The following is a 22,004-nucleotide window of genomic DNA, read 5'->3' on the forward strand; positions in this document are numbered from 1 at the left end:
TCAGTAGTTTATTTTGTATTTGCAGTTTAATTGAATGGAGTGAGTAGCTAAGGTGGTGGGGAGCCAGCGGGTGGAAATGAGTGTTGTAGTGTAGACTCCCTAGCTACACAGACATGGAGCTGACAGCCATTTGATTCCCAGGACAGGCTGTGCAGTTTTGTTTTCCGTAACAACACAAGGTGGAACGCCATGCAAAAAACCGTTTAAAATTTTGCACGTCCTATATACTTGAATTGATAGTGTGGAGGAAATAACAAGTGTATCGGAGACGGCCAGTTTTGTGAACGTTAATTTCAAGCTGGATTGTAGCATGGAGAAGCTGTCTGGCTTCATTAACAATTGTGTGTAGCCAAGACAGATGGTACTGCAAATTTTCAGTCGGTCCAGGAGAAGTGGAGTCTCCTAGAGTTGGGGACTAAGGGGTGAGAGGCCCAAATTGGCCAAGTGCCAGAGGGCACACCACTGCCCGCCTGTGTGTGATTATCTTTTATCATTCGAGAAGAGACTGTGGTGTTCAGTAGAGAAGAAATCACTGTCCATACACCGTTAGAGTAATTAGATTATAGTTTGTAAATCGGATGGAAAGTTACCTGTATATTGTCTGCCTTGGGAGTCAAAAGGATTAACTGAAGGTGTGTGTGTATGCACTTTACACAAAGAATATTTTTATTGACTAATGTTGTGCAGTAAAATTTCTTACTATACCAGGGATGGTAGTAAGTGAAAGAATCCCTGTATTTCCATGTGTTATAATTTCAAGAGTTGCCACTGACTTTAACTCTTATAATGCAATTTTTCCTCCAAAGGAAAACCAACTCTACCAACAATCACAAAGATAAAAACTTGCGCCAGAGAAACACAAATTAAATACTGCTTACAATGTAAGTATGGCCTTCCTTAGAAATTTTAAAAATTATATGCAAACGAACGTTGCCTCTGTTGACCTTGTTGCACATTCTTTGGTAGTTGGTAGCATGTTGTAGGGTCTTCTAGTTCATTTCAGAGCTGTTGATATGATGGAACAAGTTCTGTTTGCCCTCCGTCCAGTGCAGCAGCCGGAAAGGAACATTTTCAGCTGTGTTGTTCCACATATTTATATAAGTGCCGTTTCAGAATACGTATGGTGTTTCAAAATGCATCCTTTGCACCACTATTTAACTGTTTTTTTAAAAAAGAGGTAAAAATTGTCACCTTGGGTGGATTATTCCCAGAGGCCAGTTAATTCCACTTTGCTTGTGAGGGCAAGGCAAGAATGGTGGCCGGGCATAGCTGGGCCAGAGTGCCTTCCATGCCGGCACATGGAGATCAGAGTTTCACACCACATCCCTGCGCATGCTGTCTGAACCAAAGCTTTGTTGTATGTAGGATTTGGTGTAGTCTTCAGGGACAGTGCATGTTCCCTTTTAATTTCCAAATACTTTTTCTTCACAGATCTTTAGGTTCCTGAAACTGGTGGCAACATGATCTGCTAAATTTTCTGCTTGGACCTCTTTGGTTCTCTCCCCTTTTAAGTGAGCAGCACCACAAATGACTGTCTAAAGCATGCCTTATTTAGCCTTTCCTGTAAGGGTGATCTAGTCAGGTACATTTTAAACAATGCTTCAGTGTAGAAGGTGTAAACTATTTGGGGCTTGATGTGCTGTGAATGTTGCTTTTTTTCCCCCCTTTGTTAAAATATTTAAGTAGAAGTGAAAAGGTCCTCTGAGGATCGGATCATGCATGCGCCATTTTTTACTTAATGCAGCTGTTAAATTGGCAAAGCTCTAAAATGCACTGCTGCCATCTAGTGATAACATTTTTGTAAAGTACAGCAAAACCTACAGATATATACAGTATATAAATATATATATATATATATTTATATTTTTGGGGGTGGGAGAAATCCAAAATAAAATAAATGCTTGTTTCATTTTTTAGCTGCTGATATTCATTCCTTACTGTATGTTGTCAGATGAGGAGATTGTGCAGTTCTGGTACATAAAGATGAGTAATATAAACTGAAATCTATAATTTTAAGGGCTTAACCTATGACTTTGATAAAAAGCTGGAACACTCCACTGAATGGATATATTGAATTGCAGTATATATGTATGATTGCTTTTTAAGTGATTATTTTTTCTTCTGTTAAATCATGTAAATTCTTAAATCCTTTTGCACTGATGTGTTGAACCTTATTGTACATTCAATTAAGGCAAACTTTTATAATTTACCTTTTGTTTTCAATGACCTTGAAATGTTATAGCATGGTATTCTATGCAACTAGTTATCCTCTGGGGTTGACACTGTATTTTTCACATTGATTTAAAACAGTTGAGTGTAGATTTTCTCACCCGGCAGGGTTCTCATGCGGTGTGTAACCGTAGATGCATGTACTTGTGTTCTGTGTAAGTGTTGAAGTGCAATGATGTATAAAAAAGTGGATTCACTGTTTTTAAAAATAAAACATTGATAAAAGGTGCTTGGAATAATGCTCTTTATTCTTGTATCTAATCTTAGGAGGAAGCACTTTTTCAGTGAACTTTTTCAAGTTCCTTAGTGCTATATGTACGTGGAGTGTTAATTTCTCAACCCTGTCAGCTTTTTAAGTTCCTTTTCCACCTCTTCCACAAATGCGGGGAAATTCTGATCCATGAGGCACAAGCGTAGAAAGGGGCGTAAGTCTTCCGTGTCCCACGCAGATTGTTCATAGACCGGGGACAGCTCCTCTGACACCAGGAGAGACTAGGGGGATTCCAGAAGAGTAGTTTATTAGTGATTATAGCCAAAAGCAATGGCTTGAAATAACAGAACACAGAAAAACTTTGCTTTTAGGAAATATCAGGGAAACACCAAAAATTAGTGTTTATTACCTTTACGGGGTTCCTATATATAATGCCTCTAACTACACATAGGAAGTGAGATAAACTTGTATCCTTAAGCATGTCAAATTAATGAAATGATTTACAAAGGTAAGGTCCTGCTTTAATGAAGAATACTGTGTTAACATTTTGTGGGTAAGAAAGTTGTCAATGAATGAAATGCACTAGCTTAGTTCATCTTTCTCACCTCCCAGATGAATGGGTGTGAGCCGTTCACCTTGTGGAAGGCGGGTTCTGAATGTAATAAAGAGAGGTCACAAACTCACTGTCCAGAGGAGATAATTAGCTCACTCATGTCTCTTTCCAGTCCTGTCCACGAAGTTTGGCAGGGAGAGGCATGTAACTATCACCACAGAGAAGACACGGACATTTCCATACCTCTCCACCTCCCGCCGAAAATTTCTTCATGCTGCCTACACTCTTATGCCAAACAACCCCTGGCAAGCAACCGCTGATCTGTTCTCCATTACTCTGTAGCTTTACCTTTTCCAGAATGTCATAAATGGAAGTTCTATAATGTCAAGCATTTTTTCACATGCTTATTTGCCACCTGTATGACTTCTTTGGTGACTTGCAGTGTTTTAAACCAGCTGAGGGGCGCCTGGGTGGCTCAGTCAGTTAAGTGTCCCAACTCTTGATTTCAGCTCAGGTCATGATCTCATGGTTTGTGGGATTAAAACCTGAGTCAGGCTCTGTGCTGACAGTGTGGAACCTGCTTGGAATTCTGTCTCTCCCTCTCTCTGCCCCTTCCCCTCCCCCGCTCAGTTGTCTCTCTCAAAATAAAAAAAAAATAACCAGCTGAGTAAGTTGCCCAGATTTAGATATCAGAGTTCAAATGAAAGTCTGTGCTTGGCAATTTGGAAGATACGGTGACAGCAGATCCACAGTCTACTGTGATATGATGGGCTCCAGCCCTGCTGTCTTACATCTGTGTTTGCTGCTTTGACTCAGTCGCCATATTTACTCTTCACACTCCATCTATCAGGTAGGTGGTTTTATGCCCTTTCTATGGATGGCATGGTTTGGTGTGTTTTGGTGTGCACAATTGATATTTCTCTAGAAACTGTAATAGAAATTTAATAAATTCAAACTAGCCTCTCAGAAGAGTGTGAAAGTAACATGGAGCCCTGTTCTCCAGTGAGAGCCACTGTTAGCAGGTCAGTGTATCTCTTTCCAGACCTATTTTGTGTGTTTGTGTTTCTATAAAAACTAAACCATCCATGCTGTTTTTAACCTTTTAAAAAACTTAATGTATTACAAATATCTTTCCACGTCAACAGATAGGGATATATATCACTTTTATTGACTGTATTTTTATCCCATTTGTGGTTATACCACACTTAAAACCACTTAGTATCCTACTAGTGCACATTTATGTTGTTGCCAGTTTTGTTACTATGAACAACACTGAAGAGCATCCTTATGTGTATGTTTGTGTAGCTGAAATGGAATTCTAGGTAATAAGATACAACATTAAATTGGTTCCTAAAATGTTTTATGCACTTATGTTCATGCAACAACTTGTCCAGAAGGTTAGAGCAAATGAGAAACCTATCTGAGCCGCCCGCCTGGTGCATGGTTCGTACGTGGTTCTCCACTATGTAAATACGCTGGGCTACGGTCCGCCTTCTGCCGCATCTGATCTTTCCTGAATAACGATATCATACCCTGCCTCGTTTCCATGTTTTCCTCAGCCACTCATTCAATTAACCTCTAACCACAATGCAAATACGAGGCTACAAACTGGGGCACTGTGGAGTTTGTCCTGCTGCTGGACAAAGAGGCTTTTAATTTTTTTTTTCTTGTGGTTGCTAAGCTATTAAAAGAAATAGATGTGAATTCTTATTTAATCGTCTTAAATTTTTAATTGTAGGACTGTCTATTTATTTTGAGTGGTAAGCCAGATGGAGGAAACGCCCATATTTTCCGTTTCATACTACTGTTAGCACAGTTCAATAAATACATTAAAAAGAAAACTCATCCTCAAATACTGATTTCCATGCAGAACTGTGTGGAAAGCACAAGCTGTTGGCCGGAGAGCTGCTGTCGAGCGCAGCAGGGAACACAGTGAGGAGGAGACAGGCCTCCAGGAGCTCCCAGCAGAGCAGGGCGTCAAGCAACCCTGAATTTGAATGAATAGGTTTTGTGGGATGCTTTGGTAACAGCAAGCTGCAAGGGGAGGGGAATGTCTGAAAGCAAGTCTGTGGGAACAAGGCTGAATCCTCCCAGGTTTCCGGACATCCTCAGCTCTTAGCACCGGAAATTTGCTGCTACAGAGACCATCACTGAGCTGGCTCCAAATTCATACTGATACCTGTCTTAGGATAGTTCTCAATCTCATTTTCGAAATTAAATGGAAGTTCTTCCCTTTATTTCTCTTTGGGAGCATGGCAATTAAATTCTTTATGTCACACACTGAAAAGCTAACAGCGCCCCCGCCCCCTCCTCGGAGGGCAGCTCTTCAGTGGCGCCACCGCACCCGACGGCACCGGTAGGCGGAAGCGGCCCCGTCTGTCTCTACTGTCCTCTCTCTGCTGGCACTTCACGTCAGTATTCCACAGAGGGGTGAACAGAAGGATACAAATTCCTCAGGATCACTGTTTCTCGGGACCAAGGAAGACAACAGGGAAATAGGCCCTACCTGAGCCAACCAACTCACTGAGGTCCTTCCTCCTGAAGTCCCTGTGCCGGCCGGTCCATGCTGCTGCTGCTTCTCTGGCTTCTGGTGTGACTGCAATTAGGAGATGAGCTGAACGTAATCAGAAATGCCACTGGCCATCATAGGACTGGCAACACACATACTTGTGTGAAAAGAAAATACCAGTGTCAGTAAAGGCATAAAGTCATTATCAGTGGACTCTGTCCTGGTTTAAGCTGGGCTGTCCCTTGATTTACTACAGGAGGGGGTTACGGACAGAGTTTCTGTCTGAGGTTCCTGCCCTGCGCCTGGTGTTCCTCGGTGTCTCACCGGCTGTCCAACCCCATCATGTTCTCCTGTCTTCAGAGGCCCAGCCCAGGACCATGTGCTGGTGCTGGAGGGCAGTGGACACTGTCCAGATTCCGATAATGATTTTGTTTTTAAAGTTTATTTATTTTGAGAGAGCAGGAGAGAGCGCGTGGGGGAGGGGCAGAGAGAAAAAAATCCCAAGCAGGCTCCGTGCTGACAGCACGGAGCCCGATGTGGGGCTCGAACTCACAAACTGCCAAGATCATGACCTGAGCTGAAACCAAGAATTGGGACGCTCAACCAACTGAGCTCAACCAACTAGGCACCCCTGATTTGTTACTTTCTGAGAGTTACAACTCAAGTAATACATGGTCACGACAGAAAAGCAAAGCAGGGGAAGAAATAAACCCTATGATTTCAAGATAACCATATGCTTTTGATAAAACTTAAAAAAAAATCTCATTTTAGACATTCCAAGGGAATGAGTTCTTCTGTTAGTAAAATACCGAGATATCTTCATTCAACAGTGTTAGTGCCTACCACGGAAGGGGGCCACGGAGAACAAGGTAGTGGTCCAGCCTTCAAGAACCCACAGCCAAGTGAGAACCTAACAAGTAGAACAGTGATTAGCATGCAACCTAAGAAGTGCTAGAATGAAGGCAGGTATAAGACTTCAAGCTTACAGTGGAGGGGGTGAGCCATAGTAGGTGGTACACTAAGCATGAAGTGTAGGAATGCTTCAGAATCTATTTCGAAAGAATCTACAATGTGAGGGGGTTTTCTTGGATAGAGCGCAGGCAAAAGCACAGTGTAGGAGGTGGCCTGGAGGCCTAAAAGGCCTCCGAAGGCCGCCTCTACTTAAGAGCACAGTTTCCGAAACCCCACCACCCCTCCTTCCTAGCCACGTGTCTGCAGCTCTGGCTAGGTTTTGGATACCTGGGGCTATTGCACACAGGTGCGCCCGTCCCACATACAAGCTGGTGGCATAGAGAGAGAAACCGGGCTCTCCCTAGAAGATGCCTCTAACAGCATCACGTCACGGCTGGCAGAAGTCAGAGTGTCCAAATTTTGTCTCCTCTTACGTGAAGCTGACTATTGCTAGTAGTGGGTATTAACAGAAAAGTAATAGGTATTAACACTAGGTACTAACAGAAAAGCAGATCTGGAAGCATCAAAAACGGGAGGAAGACAGGAAGGAAAGAACAAAAAGAAAACTAGTCAGGAATACTAAAAATGAGCAAAAACATAAGGGACTCTAGTGAATCAGGAGTCCTTAGGCAAACCCCCTTTCTCTGTTCAGTTTCCTCATCTGTAAAAATAAGACTCCAGTGCCTGGCATTTCTTCTAGCTCTGACTTTTGATGCTTTCCTAGAGTACCAGTTCACGTCACACATGTTCTTCAAACACGGGGCAGACAACAACCCAACATCATGTTGCACAAACGCTGGAGAGTAGCCAAGTGTGATGGAACCACCTGAGGTGAGTAGGCGGCTCCGGGATCAGACCGTCCTCCACCCAAGTGCACAGACAAGGAAGGTGCTGTGCACACAGTAACTGGAGCCTCCTGGCTGCTTTCTTCTTTTGGACTTCTTGTATCAACAACGGACAGTTTAGCTGGGAACTGCCATTCGCCTTCCTGTCTTTCCTTTCCCCCTTCTTCGGGGTGGGCTGGGCTGCCTTAGAAGCCCTCAGGTTGAGAAGCCTTGGTTAGGCCACAGTTGGTAAAATTACAAGGCTGAGGAAGAATAAAAACCAAATGTTCTGAGAAATGACTGAAGAATGTGAAATGAAAAGACAGGAAATTATCTCTACCTGCAAAGAAGAGAACTATTTCAGATAAGAAGGTATATATAAGGCATTGGGGAAATGACACCTGAGTCCAGGAGGGCAGCAAGAGGACTAGGACTTGGCTACAGCTTGCAACTCTCAAGATGGATTTTGAGAAAGGGAACGCGATACCAAATTTGCACAGGAGCAGCTACGACAAACCTGGGAATGTTTTGCCATTAGGAAGACTAGAATGTTCTAGGCAGTATTTCACAATGTCTACACTCTGGCAAATTAACCTAGTGGCTTTACCTTGTCTTCTGCTCTGCAGCTGTAGACGTTCCATCTTACGGTCCCCTTGCCTTGGGAGTTCTGACCCTTGCTTACTGACCAGCGCACTAACGTGTTCACTTGCAAGGGAACACAGATCTGGGAGGGTAACGGTACTGGCAATAATAGTAATAATGAATAATGTTATTTAGATGTTTGCCAGGCATTGTACTATGTCTGTATATACAGCATTTCCGTCTTGCCATGTTACAGATGAGGTTCAGGGGCTCACGAAATCACGCGGCCACTAGCAGGGCCAGGATTCAAACCTAGATCCATTTTGATTCTGAAGCCTGTGGTCTTTGCACAGCACTGCATAACCCCCAACTGCAGATCGTCAAAGTCCCTGAATACAGCATCGAGGAAAGATGTGAAAAATTTCTAGCCACTCTGGGGATATTTCTACCTGGGTATTGGGGACCAGCCTTTGAAATCAGAGCTAGAACTTCCATTTGTTGCTGTAGCTCAGAACCCTCAGTCTGCATCTGCTCCTACATGCTACAGCCTCAATTTATCTTCTTATATTTAGATAAGTGTGTAGCCTGGTTAGGCTCCAGCCTGGCGTGTCTTCATTGCCTTTATAAGGCATTCCAGACGTACTTCCTAAATTCTAGCACCCTATTCGGTTCCTGTCCCACTCCACGCACTGGGTACCGTAATCTGAATCTAATAACGATCGATGAAACCTACAAAAGAAGACATTCTACTTAGGGGGCAAAGGATCATAAACTAATAGAGTACCTTGTAATAAACCACTCCATCCCATTTGCAGGGAAGGGATTCTTAATATAGCAGGAGCTGATGTGGCAAAATGAAACCAGATCCAGGGTTTGTAAGAAATGGAGCTTTAGCATGAAGAAATCTTCACAAAGATCAGACAAACAAATGGAGGGAAAGAATTCTAGAAACCTTATTTGGCAAACTGAACACATTCAAGAGGAAATCATACAGCACTTGTTGAAAGAAAAAGACCTTATGATAAATAATGTAAATTTATGTTCCCCCTAGATAAATTATGAACCACAAGAAACTTGGTGATAAAACAGCAACAATGAATGGTCTTGCTCCATTGAGTTTAAGGGCCCTTATAGGATGAAAGGCTAGAAAGCCAGGTTTGGAAAATCATTTCTCAAAGTAGAATATAAAAAACCCAACTTGAAACTAGAATTTCATCTCAAAAGCAGAGGCAAATGCCTATGCTGACAGCATTTGGGATTAGGCCAAAGAAGCATGAGAATATGTACTTCCTGGAGAAATTTTGTAACAGTGCTTCTCAAACTTAGGATCACAAGCTCCTTCTATGATCTGACAAACTATTGAGGCCCTCGGACAGCGGCTTTTTAGGCTATATCTAATATTTACATGTTAAAAGTGAAAGCAAAAATTAAAAACATTCATTTAAAAGTGAACCCAATATATGTTATTTAAAATGTTTATGAAAAGTAACTCTATTTCCTAAAATAAAGATGTCATGATTTTGCAAATCTCTGGAATGTCTAGCTTAATGGAAGACGGCTTGACTCTCCTATCTACTGCATTCAGTCTGTTGCTTTGGATGAGGTACATGAAGAAAGTCTGGCTTCACATAGATACATAGATGGAAAAGGCAGAAGTATCTTACAGTAGCCTTTTCAGATAATTGTGGATAGATATTCTTTGATAGAACACCAAAACTCAACAATTGACTGGTTTTTAAAAGTTAGCTGTATACATGGAATCTGAAATCATAGCAATTAACTTGTTACACTCTGTTATATTAAAACCACTGGTCTGTTTTGCACTTTGAATGGATCTTTTATCCGTGCATGATTTTGTAGCATCATTGGATTGGTCATTTGGAAAATACTGATTCGCTGGACTACACAGATCTTCCAAAATGTTGAAACATCTTGTCACGTAATTATATCCAAAGAAAAACACTCATGTTCGTTAAAAGCACTATCAGAATAGTCTTCTGAGTTAGGGAGCTGTGGAGGTCAAGTGGCAGATACATACACGTTTTCCAAGAGTCCAATTTTTCCTTGAAAAGCTTACTTCATCATTGTCGATAAATACTATTAGTTGTTTTCCTGAAATAGGCTCCCTTCATTTGAGAAAGTGTCCACTGAATGCCCAAGTATGAATAACCCTAGTTTATCTTGTTCTTTCAAGTACTAACGGTGTTCCGTGAAGAAGGCCGGTTCAGCGCCCAGCACAGGCCCTCAGGCACTTCCCTTCCAAACAGCCACCGTGCCTCCCAGGGCACAGCAGCTCTGCCTGTGTTCTTACTGTGAGTGATTGGTGAAGATTGATCACCACCTGCACAGTTTGAGGCCACTACCTTGATGGGTACCAAGGTGACAGCAGCTTTGCTCACAATTCTTTTGTCAGATTAATGCAAATACTGACAAAGTGAAAAGGGCAAATAACGTCTCAGTATTATAAAAATAATGGTGACTTTATGGACCCCTTGAGAAAGGTCTCAGGAAAGGGTCCACAGACCATACTTTGAGAACCACTGTCTATGACGACACCCAGAATGCAGCCGGGACACCTGGCTAATCTGATGTCTAGGATTATAGGTAGCTACAATGAGGATCAATCTTCAATCTAAACAAGTCAGTCAACATTATGGGGGCACCTGGGTGGCTCAGTCAGGTGTCCAACTCTTGATTTCGACTCAGGTCATGATCTCATGGTTTGGGAGTTTGAGCCCCACATTGGGCTCACTGATGGCGTGAGGCCTGCTTGAGATCTCTCTGCTGCTCATGTGCGCCTTCTCTCTCAAAATAAACAAACTTAAAAATATTTTTAAAAATACGTCACTCGGGGTGCCTGGGTGGCTCAGTCGGTTGAGCGTCCGACCTTGGCTCAGGTCGTGATCTCCCGGTTCAGGAGTTCGAGCCCCGCGTCAGGCTCTGTGCTGACAGCTCGGAGCCTGGAGCCTGTTTCAGATTCTGTGTCTCCCTCTCTCTCTGCCCTGTACCCACTTGTGCTCTGTCTCTCTCAAAAATGAATAAACATTAAAAAAAAATTTTTTTTAAATATGTCACTCAACATTAGGTATCTTTTAACCTACAAACCAGATAGATTCAACACATTCCACTGTGATTTCGTCCCCATAAAGCAATACTTTGCCAGGTTTCTCATGCAGCCAACACACTGGCCTACTTACCCGGTGCTGTGGTGGGATGTGCTGTGCACAATCCTTCCCTTGGCTTTCACCTGCCCCCAGCAGGCCAGCACTTGGCCTGAGTTCCTGGCTGACTCTGTCAGGCTCCTGGACGGTCACATACTGGGCCAGCTTCTGCACGCAGCTGCAGCAGCTTTCCAGCGCCTGCTCCTTGGACCCTCCACTAAACTGCACCCGGAACATGCGGCTCTTGTTCTGTTGGACAGATGCAAAGTTCCCCCTAGAAGCCCTCACTTTTATTTACTGTGGGCACCTCTAGGGAGTGCTTCCCTTTGCGGGGAGCGGTAACTCTAGATTGTTAATGTGGATAGAGAAAAGGCGGTAATTTCTTTTCTTCCCCCTTTGGGGAGCTGCTCATACTAAATTTGTTTCCTTCAGGGAATTGACATCAGCAAAAATGGAAAAGCCCGTATCATACAGACCAGGAAAGTCACTACTGACTACAGTAAAATACCAGTGTTTTGTCTTACTCGGAATAAAGATTTCATAGCTTCTAATTCCTTAGGTGAAAAATCAGTGCTAGCTCAACAAAATTTTTCTAAACCTAAGTATATAAAAGAGCAAACTGGGTACATGGTACTCTAAACAAACCAGCGAAGTTGACAAACGAGACTGGGGAACAGGGGACAGGCAGATGCTAAGAGCTAACGAAGCTCCTATTAGCAATCTGTAGTGCCCTTTATTCTTAAAGAAGCCAGACTACCACACAAATTGCCTTTTGCCTTTAATTTACTGTATGAGTTCCATCCCTTGGCAAATAAGCAAATGTGGGAGAGATGCAGTTAGAATTGTAAAAAATTTGGCAACTACATCATACTTACTGGCTTGTAAGTTTAAAACTAGAACTAAATTGTAACAGTAACAATGATAAATCCAGTATTTTAGTAGCAATAGTTTCCTGTTTTTCTAGTCTAATATTCCATCTAGTTTAGAGGAGTCGATATATACCAAACAGATGGTATGTATTGTGTGCCTTTGTTCAGTTTCTTCTGTAAAGAAATCCAGATGCTAACTCAGCACAGTGACATTTATTAAACACATAAATCACTCTGCTAACAGGAAAATGTTTCTAGCTAGAGTTCACAAAATCCTGTAAGTTCCCACAGGTAAAAATTCCTTGGTTTGCCTAGTTCCAATTTGCACTGTTTACATTTTTAGATAAAGCCATTAGGCAAAGCCACATATTTAAGTTAGAGAAAACTCTGAGCATGGCTAAGTGATGGTAAGGTGTCATGTTTAGAAGAACAGACCCTGCCCCCCTCCTTACTGCCACTGTTGGGTGATCTTATCTTTTAATTCGTTTCATCTTTTTCCTAAGTATAAAATAATCCATTATCATCCCCTACAACAATGAATATATATAATGTATAAAATATTATATATATATATATATATATATATATATATAGTAGACTATACTACTGTTTAGTAACCTGATTTTTTTATTTAATAAGAAGTATAAAATAGAAGTATAGTTCATTGCTCTCAATGGCTGAAGAGTATTCCTTTATTTAACTGGCCCCTACCAACATTTATCTATAGCCTTTTTCCTATTGTAAGCCACAAAGCTTTGGTAGGCATTCTTATACATACATCTGTGCATAAATGCCTAAAAGCAGATTTGCCTGGTCAAAAGGTCTTGGGTATTTTGGTAGTGCCAAACTGCTGTGGGTGGGATAGTATCAATTTATTCCCACTGAGAGTCTCTCCAACACTGGAGATTCTTATTCTTTTAAATTAAAAAAAATTTTTTTAAGTTTATTTTTGAGAGAGAGCACAGGCAAATGTGCACACATGCATGGAGCAGGGGCAGAGAGAGGGAGACAGAGGTTCCAAAGCAGGCTCCCCCTGACAGCACAGAGCCCAATGTGGGGCTCAAACTCATGAACCAGGAGATCATGACCTGAGCTGAAGTCGGACACTTAACCAACTGGGCCATCCCAGGAGCCCCTCTTTTAAATGTTTTTAAATCTACTAGGGTAACATAGATTTTTATTGCAGAATTTCATTTCTTTGATTACAAATAAGGTTGAATATTTTTCTTCTGCATATGGGTCATTTGTATCTCTTCTGTATTGCCTATTCATTTCCTTAGCCATTTTGCTCTTGGATGAATAAATCCCCAGACTCTCAAGAGTAACTGAAAGCTGACTTTTCCCTGAGGAAGGGAAAAGAACTGATAAGAGAACTATACGTTTCATTTTTGGTAACTCTATGCATCGTTTTTTATAAAACTGACCTGATTTCCTGTTTACAATTAATTAGCTGTTTCCAATTTACTTACACTACTTTAAACTCTATATGAAGACATCTATATGAAATACCTTTTTTAGGGGCGCCTCGGTGGCTCAGTTGGTTGAGTATCTGACTTCAGCTCAGGTCATGATCTGACGGTTCATGGGTTCAAGCCCCACATCGGGCTCTGTGCTGACAGCTCAGAGCCTGGAGCCTGCTTTGGATTCTGTGTCTCTCTCTTTCTCTGCCCCCTCCCCTGCTTGTGCTCTGTCTCTCTCTCAAAAATAAATAACCATTAAACACATTTTTAAAAAAGTAATTAAAAAAGAAATACCTTTTTTATATGAAATACCTTTATATTAGATATTTCCATGCTGATTTTGTAATTAACCTTTTGAAAAGTAATCACATTAAAAATTGTACCTCTTAGCTGGATGAAAAGCTGTATACAGAAACAGATGAGTATTAAGTGTATTGTCAGGGCAAAAATCTCAGACCAATCATGTAAGCCTAGAGGTGTCTGTATGTGAATGTGCATAAGAAGGAGTCTGGACAGTTAGGGTTTCTTTAGAACGTAGTTCCCAGAATGACAGGGTAGGCTATATGTTCAATAGCCTAACTGAAGCCTGGCTCCGTGTTTGCTTCTGTAAAATTCTCAGGTACAATTTGAGCTTTATCATCTGAAGCCAGAAATATCACCTCAATGCATGTGGACCCAAGATAAAACTAAGGTACATCAAGAAAAATGTGACAGTGAGTTACATCACCATCCCACATCCTCAGTGCCGTGGGGCACAATGGAAAACTGTCACTGGGTTAACAAAAAGGACTCCTAGGTTGAAAATCTTAATCAGATTTATTCTTATGCCATAATTAAGTGAGAAAGGGCTTCTTGTGGTGAAATGAAAAGTTTTCAAGTATGTATCAACAGCCATGAACTGGCCTAAATATAGTCTATCGTCTAAGGAGATTAACTCAAAACTACTGTATTTTAGGTGATGGCGTAATGTTAGATTGTTCTCGCCTATTTTAGAACACTTAATTTCAAGTTATTACAACAAACAGAAAATTCCCTTCACACAGACGCCTTGAGGAAACAAAAGTTAAGGATAAGGGCTTGCCTCTTGACACTTCTCTTCATGTACTCCCATGAAAGTCAGGCTCCAGCTTCTGGAAGGCATTGGCCCAGTAACTTCTGACTCTTGGGCATGAACAGCATCTCCTTTTGGAGATTCTTAAGCCTCAGACTCTACAGCTGATGTTATATGGTGCCAGCATACGTGGAAGACAGGCACCTGGTTAACACCACGTGGGAGGAGAACCACAGAGATACAAGTCCTCACCAGCTTGCCGGGTTTTCCTGCTGGTTTTAGATTCAATGCTCAGATCTATATAGTCTCCCATCACTAGGACCCCAACCAAAGCAGTTTTCCCCACCACTGGTAGAGAATTCCTCTACCATAGAAAAGGAGGGAGAGGGGAGTACAGAAAAAGGGCTTAATGAGAGAAGGGGCTTCAACACTTTTCTTTGACCCTTTACTCTGAAACCAAGAGGCGTTACTCAAAGTCTAGGCTAGACAAAATCATGAGAACATTCTTCAGTGAGTTACTGGGGGCAAAGAGGAGAGTGGTTTTGTGTGTATTCCTTTAAACCAAAGTCCCTTTAGGTAGGTAATTACATGTTGACCCTTTGCCGGTTGGCCTGGACCATTTTGATCAGAATTACTAACAAAAAAAAAAGGAAGCCCAACTTACAAGTAGGCAGAACTTATATAATCTACTTACTTCAGCCAGAGGGAAAAGAAGTAACTTTTATTATCCACAGAATTTAAGCTATACTAAATTGCTGATAACAGAATAAAAATTTTATTTCAAAATACTTCTTCCATTTATCAACTTAAACACTGGTGTTTGTTACATAATACTTGGTTAATTAAAAGCTATCCAAAGCAAGGAACACCAAAGATATCCTTTTCCAGGTAAGGCAAAAATAAGAATCTGTTGGTTCAAAATTAATATATCAAGTCAATACATCATAGAAAGGAAAAAGAAAGACATGATCTTGGTAAGGTGTCAAAAAGCTTTTGATAAAATTTAATATGTAATCCTGAGAAAAGTTTTGATAGATAAACTATAACTGAAAGAATTATTTCCCTTAAATGGTAAAGAATATCCATCCAGTCAACAGCTAGAAATGTTCTTAACATCTAAACACTTCTTCCCATTCAGGTCAGGAAGATGTCAAAGATGATGCTATAACCATAAAATTAATGTTCTGAAGGGTCTAGATAATCCAGTAAGGTGAGAAAAGTAATAAATATAAACTACTGGAAATAACTATAATTGTCATTGTAGATTATAAAATCACTTTCCTAGAAATTAAAACAAGTAACAAATTATCAGTTAATAAAAGTTTAGTAAGGAAGCTAAATTTCAATTCAGAAAAAATCTAATAATAAGCAGCTAGAAATAACTTCGGGGTAAAGAATATCATTCCCAGCAACAGTAAGCACAACTATGTAGCAATATTTCTAAAAACTACATATATGGCATATATACAAATACATATAACTACACAAATTACATAAACATATTTCTACATAGCATGTAATCTATACATGTATATAACATGTAATCTCTATACATATTCTGTCTAAATACTTTGAAGAGGAAAGTAAGTCAAAACTAGCCAGTAAGTGATTCAAAGAAGAAATATAGATGGCTAACAAAGACACAAAAAATGTTCATTCTCATTTGTTATCAAAGAAGTGCAAATTAAAGGAAGATGTTCATTTTTGCCAATCAGATTGGAAGCTAGCTTTTTAAAAAGTTATTTTTAATATTTTTAATGTTTATTTATTTTAGAGAAAGCAGAAGTGTGCATGAGCAGGGGAGGGGCAGAGAGAGAGGGAGACAGAGAATCTCAAGCGGGCTCCATGCTGTCAGCACAGAGCCTGATGTGGGGCTTGGACTCAGACGTTTAACCGAGCCACCCAGACGCCCCAATAGTTATTTACTTTGGGGAGAGAGAGTGTGTGACTGGGCGGGTGTGGAGTGAGTAGGGAAGAGCAGAGAGAGAAGGAGAGAGAATCCCAAGCAGGCTCCATGCTCTCAGCATGGAGTCTGACATAGGGCTTGATCTCATGAACCATGAGATCATGAACTGCGCCAAAATTTAAATGATACGCCCTATTAGAATTTGGATAAATGAGCATTCTCACATACCACTAGTTCTGTAGAAACAGAAACAACCTACAGAGAGGGCAAATGTACAAGATAAATATATATTCTAGGCTTCTGTCTCAAGAGCCCTACAAATAAATCCTTTTGAAAATCAAAACATTTTTATAATAGTGGAAACGTGGGGATTAGTTAACTGAATTATGTTGCATCCAAACAATAAAATGCTAGGTAGCCACAAACAATCACATTTTCAAAGACTAAGAAATGACTTGGTATAATATTCCTGACATAATGTTACATGACAAGAGGGCAGGATACAAAGTACTCTGTATACTACAATCCCAAGTTTATAAATTATCTATACAGCAGACACAGGGTTCATTGCCATGAGCTGATACATACAAGAGGCTGGAAAAGCCAAGCACTCATTTTGCTCATATTAGCAGATTGGAATTGGCCACATTACATTGTCTGGCCCATGAGACATAAGTAGACATATTCTAGGGGTTGTGCAAGGTGGAAGCCTCATAGAAAGTTTATGCTTTCCTTATGAAAGGGACAGATGAAGCTGGTTTTCCTTCAATAGACATTCAATAGAGCTATAGCAACCATTTTGCAAATGTGAGGGAGAGGCCAAGGAATTGCTAAGATGTTGACCTTGGCACTGTGAAATTGCTGAGCCAAAGCTACCACCTCCCTATTTCTGTTATTTAGTGAAAAAAAAATACACCCCTAATTTTGGGGGCCACTATGTCTGGATTTTTCTGTCATGTGCATCTGAATGCTATCTTGCCATAATATACCTGCCACATAGCAACTTTAAAATGTTAATAATGATTATTTTTCAGTGGTCAAATTATGGTTGGTTTTTATTTTACTCTTTATAGTTAAAAATTGTAATAGTATATATCAGGAAAAAATTAGAACTCACATATCAGACATATGGCACGGTGTAACTTTTAGAAAGACATATACAGTTGACCCTTGCAATGTGGGAGTGAGGAGTGCTGAAATTCCGAGTAGAACTTGTGACTCCCCCAGAACTTAGCTACTAATAGCCTACTATTAACAGGAAGCTTACTGATAACATAAACAGTCAATTAACACATTTTATATGTTACATGTGTATACACTGTATTCTTAGAATGAAGTAAGCTAGAGAAAAGAAACTGTTAAGAAAATCATAAGGAAAATACACTTATAGTGCCGTACGGTATTTATCAGAAAAAAAAAAATCCACAAGTTCAAACCTGCGAGTTCAAACTCATGTTGTTCTGGCATGACAGTCCCAGGCTGGGAGTCAGAAGATAATTCGGTGGCCCAGTTCTCTGACAGCCAGTTACAACCTTGACTATTGGCATAAGTTGAATTCTGTGCCCTCATACATAAATGAAAAGAGGGGCTCTTGAGTATGCGCTCCAGACCCCTTTGGCAATCTGGTGAAGCCAGTGAATTGCTTCTCAAAACAATGTGTACGTGTGTGTTTTAATAAAGTTTATTTATTTATTTTGAGAGAGCAGAGCCTGTCATTGCAGCCCAGTGTAAGGCTTGAACCCACAAAGTGTGAGATCAAGACCTGAGCCGAAACCAAGAGTCAGACACTCAACCGACTGAGCCACCCAGCTCTCCCCACCCCAGCAACCCCCCCTCGCCCCTGGTCAAAACAATGTTTTTAATCACATAAAATACATTGGATTATAAAGGAAACCAATTATACTGAAGTAGTTTACTACAATATTAAAACACTAATTTGTGAATTAACAATACATATGCTTAACACATGACTAAAAAGCTCTAGCAGAGGGACTAATCACCACCATAATTCTGAGGCAGTGATGAGCCTGACACTGAACATACCTGTGATGCGGCATGAAAGTAGCTGATTTCTACTGGGGCAAAGGTCTAATACAACTGGGCTCTGATGCCTACATTCATAGCTGAAGGAAATGATACATCTCAGTTAGGTGTCAGTGAATATCTACACAGTTCATGGTCTCCTGAATTCTTTAAGGACCCTTTGGAGGGTCTGTGAACCCCAGGCTAAGACCCTTCTATTAAGTGCTCTATTAGATGCTCTTCCAACTCTCAGTCTATGAGCCCATGAAAAATTAGGAGCTTTCACCTAAATTTCAATATTATCTACTGGGTGAATGTTAACAGACTGTTTTTTTTTTTTACAGTTATTTCTGAAAGAAAATAATCCAGGTGATTAGTCTGTATTGTATGTTTCTCTGATGAGGATCATTCTTTATGTTTAATGCAGCTAGGAAGCAAGTATAAGGGAAATTTTTGAATATTGAAAAGGGAAAATGAAAAGACACAGTAAAGCATTCGAAAATAGTAAGACAAACAATGATGTACCCCACATCCTCGCAGTTTGTGCCTGGGGACTGGAGAATGGTTGCACGGCTCTGTCAGACAGGCGTCGACAGATCAATCAAAGCCCTGGCTCTTCAGAAACACCCTCTTCCTAACTAGGCTTCTGCCTCTCTACACACCTTGTTTCATGTTATGTTCCCAATACAAACCCTTCTTAAACATACATATTCTTCCCAGTACCATTTCCCCTGCAAACAGAAGCTCCCGCACTCACTCCACCCCCATGCATAGTTAGAAGATGACAAGGGTACGATCATTTGCTTAAAAATAGTTGGCTACACAGTATCTTGCCTTTATCGTTGTTCCAAACAACAGACAATCCATGCGTCTCACAATCTTCAACCAGTTCTTGCTACCAATGAGTGAAAACCCTTCCTGAAACAAAATAATTAAGCACAATTAGCTGTAAGAAGCAAAAAGGGACATGGAGAATAGCTATGGTGCAGCTGCTTCCCATTGGAAAGTTGTAGACTGATTCTTAGATTAAGCAGAGTAGAAATGACTCAACATCACCCATTGCCAAGGATGACCATTCCAGTACGTCCTAAGGCTCTTCCTGCCTGATCAACAGTAACAGTCTCAGCTTTGCTTAAACTTTTCATACTGAAAATCAATAAAATATTAAAGATAGTTAATGTCCATAGTCATATTTGCTATAAAATACATTTCTAGGATTTGCCAATATGTTGGTAATTCGATACATCCTTGTAAGTAAAGGATTTCCATTATAAGAATTTATTAACTTATCTGACACGTCTAACTACACAGAGTTCTCTTCATGAGAATCTCATTTTCCGATTCCTACAAATGGAAAAATTGAAGCAACTTGTTTTTGGATGCTGAATGTCTAGTTCTTCATTTCAATCTGAAAGAAGAAAAGGCAAAGAGGGCAGTAGAGGGCACACTAGTCTCAAAAGAGAGATGGCAGTTAGATCTTTATGGTAGAAAGATGAACTTTTTCTGCAGCTTATTAACAGCAAACAATTGATTATTTAACCATTATGGTCACTCATAAGCTCCAATTATGTCAGTGGATTTCCTCAGTTAAGAAGCCTGTCAAGTTAGAATGTGTTAAGCTCCACTAATACTAATCCAGGGAACTGAAAATCTAGCAGTATACAAATCCTGCCTACACTGCCTGTCTACCTTGTAGTGTTAATCCACCAGAGCCAGGGAAGACTGCTGGAAGAATCTGAGAAAACTCCTACTTTTAGAAAACAAAAGAAAATGTCCCTTATAAATAATGAACCCTCATAGAGTCTCTCTTCCTAAATCTGTATCTGGTGGAACCACAACTTCCAGAGAAATGGAGAGCCCGGGAAAACTGTGTGTTAATTCCTTGGCATTTTCATTTGAAAAAGAAAAGAAAAAACATGCTGATTCTGAGAGTTTCATCATTAGTTAGTAGCTTTTATTTTTTTAGTGAAAAAAGGCAAACCATCTGTGATTTCTTAAAACTCAGAATTAGCAAAAAGAAATGTGTTCACTATCAGATCCTAAACATGTAGATACTGTAGTGTAAAACAGCAGTATACGAAGACCCTGGCACTCACACACATTGTTGGTGGAAAGTGCAAACTGGTACAACTCTTATGGAGGATGATTTGGCAATATCAGGATTACCAACACAGTACTCTCTAGCCCAGCGACTCCAATCCTGGGAATTCATTTCACAGATCAATCTGCACACATGGGAAGTGATGCATGGACAAGGTTAAGCATTTCTGCATTTCTAACAGTAAAAGACTGGAAGTAATTCAAGTATACATCAACAGTGGGCTGGTTCAATATGGTACTCTACAACAGAATACTATACAACTGTACAAAAATAATGCTCTATATCAGTGCTGTTCAGTAGAAATATAATTTGAGCCACATATGTAATTTTACATTTTCTAATAGTCACATTTTATAAGAAGTTGGTAAAATTTTAATATTTTAATTAACTTAATATGTCAAAACGTGTCAACATGTAAACATTGTAAAACATTATGGCAGTGTAAAAAAAATGAAACTAAGTCTCTGAAACCCAGTGTGTTTTACACTTAACACCACATCTTAATTTGGATACTGCATTTTTGATGGCTGAAGTGAAAGGTCATTCTACCAAAATAATGTTTAATGGGAAAATAATTTACACTGCTTCCATTTTAAAATCTAAATTTAAATTTAAATTCTGGTTTTCACTTCACATTTCGAGTGCTCAGTAGCCACTTACGGCCAGTCTGTTGCTGCCTTCTCAGACAGTGTAGTTCTACGATACGTACTAATCTCTAAGGTATATTGTTCAGCAAAAAGCAAGTGACAGAACAGTGTCCACAATATAGTACATTTTGATAAGAAAAGGAGGAAACATACAAAGTATATTCTTATTATTTGCTTATATTTACATTAAAAAGAAACTGGAAGGATTAGTATAGACTAAGAAAAAAAGCTATCTGTACAGAGTGGGAGTAAACAGTGCAGATGGGGGCAGGGGTTGGAGTAAGATTTTTTACTCTATGTCTTTTTTTGAAAAAATATTTATATTTTGGGAAAGTGCAAGTGGTGGAGGGGCAGAGAGAATGGGACAGAGGCTCTGAAGCAGGTTCTGTGCTGACAGGCTGACAGCAGTGAGCCCGATATGGGGCTCAAACTCACAAACTGTGAGTTCATGACCTTAAGCCGAAGTTGGGCGCTCAACTGACTGAGCCACCCAGGTGCCCCTACTCTATGTCTTTTTATATTGCTTTGTGTTTTGAACTACATAAGCCTGTTAAGCATTTATGTGGGAATATCTGTGAAAACAAGGACACCCATTCCAATACGGCAAAAACTCAAGGAAGAGGTAGAAGACCTAAAGAAATGATAAATCCATGGGAACTCTGTACGATTTTTATAACTTTTCTGTAAATCCCAAACTATTCTAGAATAAAAAGCTGATTAAAAAAAAAAGAAGAAAGAAATGAACAGCTCTTGGCCCTGCCCTTATCTCACCTGTTCCTGTCTCTAGTGCAGTTTGGGCTCTAAGGGACATCTTCACTGGACTGCTCCACAGATCTCTCCATGTAAGCTTGTCCAGCTGGATCTCGACAGTTGTCCTCTGCACACATTGCCATTCCTACACAGTGTTGCCTTAGAAAATGGCATCATG

At 40.3% G+C, this 22,004-nt stretch overlaps 2 protein-coding genes across 8 annotated transcripts in view; one reads left to right on the forward strand and one right to left on the reverse strand.

Annotated features, from left to right (window-relative positions):
- NPTN (neuroplastin) overlaps positions 1-2,458 on the forward strand; it is a 73,409-nt gene extending 70,951 nt beyond the window's left edge. For all 6 annotated transcript variants that reach the window (XR_008299043.1, XR_008299044.1, XR_008299045.1 and 3 more), the window contains 2 exons: positions 807-881; positions 1,432-2,458. Coding sequence is in view for 3 of the 6 variants with exons in the window: in XM_027067735.2 (XP_026923536.1) it covers positions 807-867 (61 nt within the window). In the remaining 3 variants the exon portion in view is untranslated. The remainder of the gene's footprint in view (positions 1-806; positions 882-1,431) is intronic.
- REC114 (REC114 meiotic recombination protein) overlaps positions 2,457-22,004 on the reverse strand; it is a 105,494-nt gene continuing 85,946 nt past the window's right edge. The window contains exons 3-6 of one of the 2 annotated variants that reach the window (XM_027067737.2): positions 19,163-19,246; positions 11,057-11,269; positions 5,500-5,589; positions 2,457-2,721 (exon numbers count right to left, since the gene is read on the reverse strand). In XM_027067737.2, the coding sequence (XP_026923538.1) occupies positions 2,557-2,721; positions 5,500-5,589; positions 11,057-11,269; positions 19,163-19,246 (552 nt within the window). In that variant the 3' untranslated portion in view covers positions 2,457-2,556. The remainder of the gene's footprint in view (positions 2,722-5,499; positions 5,590-11,056; positions 11,270-19,162; positions 19,247-22,004) is intronic. The other variant, XM_053223750.1, reaches the window with a different exon arrangement.

The sequence above is a fragment of the Acinonyx jubatus genome, chromosome B3 (assembly GCF_027475565.1).
Source record: "Acinonyx jubatus isolate Ajub_Pintada_27869175 chromosome B3, VMU_Ajub_asm_v1.0, whole genome shotgun sequence".
In the NCBI taxonomy this organism is placed as follows: Eukaryota; Metazoa; Chordata; class Mammalia; order Carnivora; family Felidae; genus Acinonyx; species Acinonyx jubatus.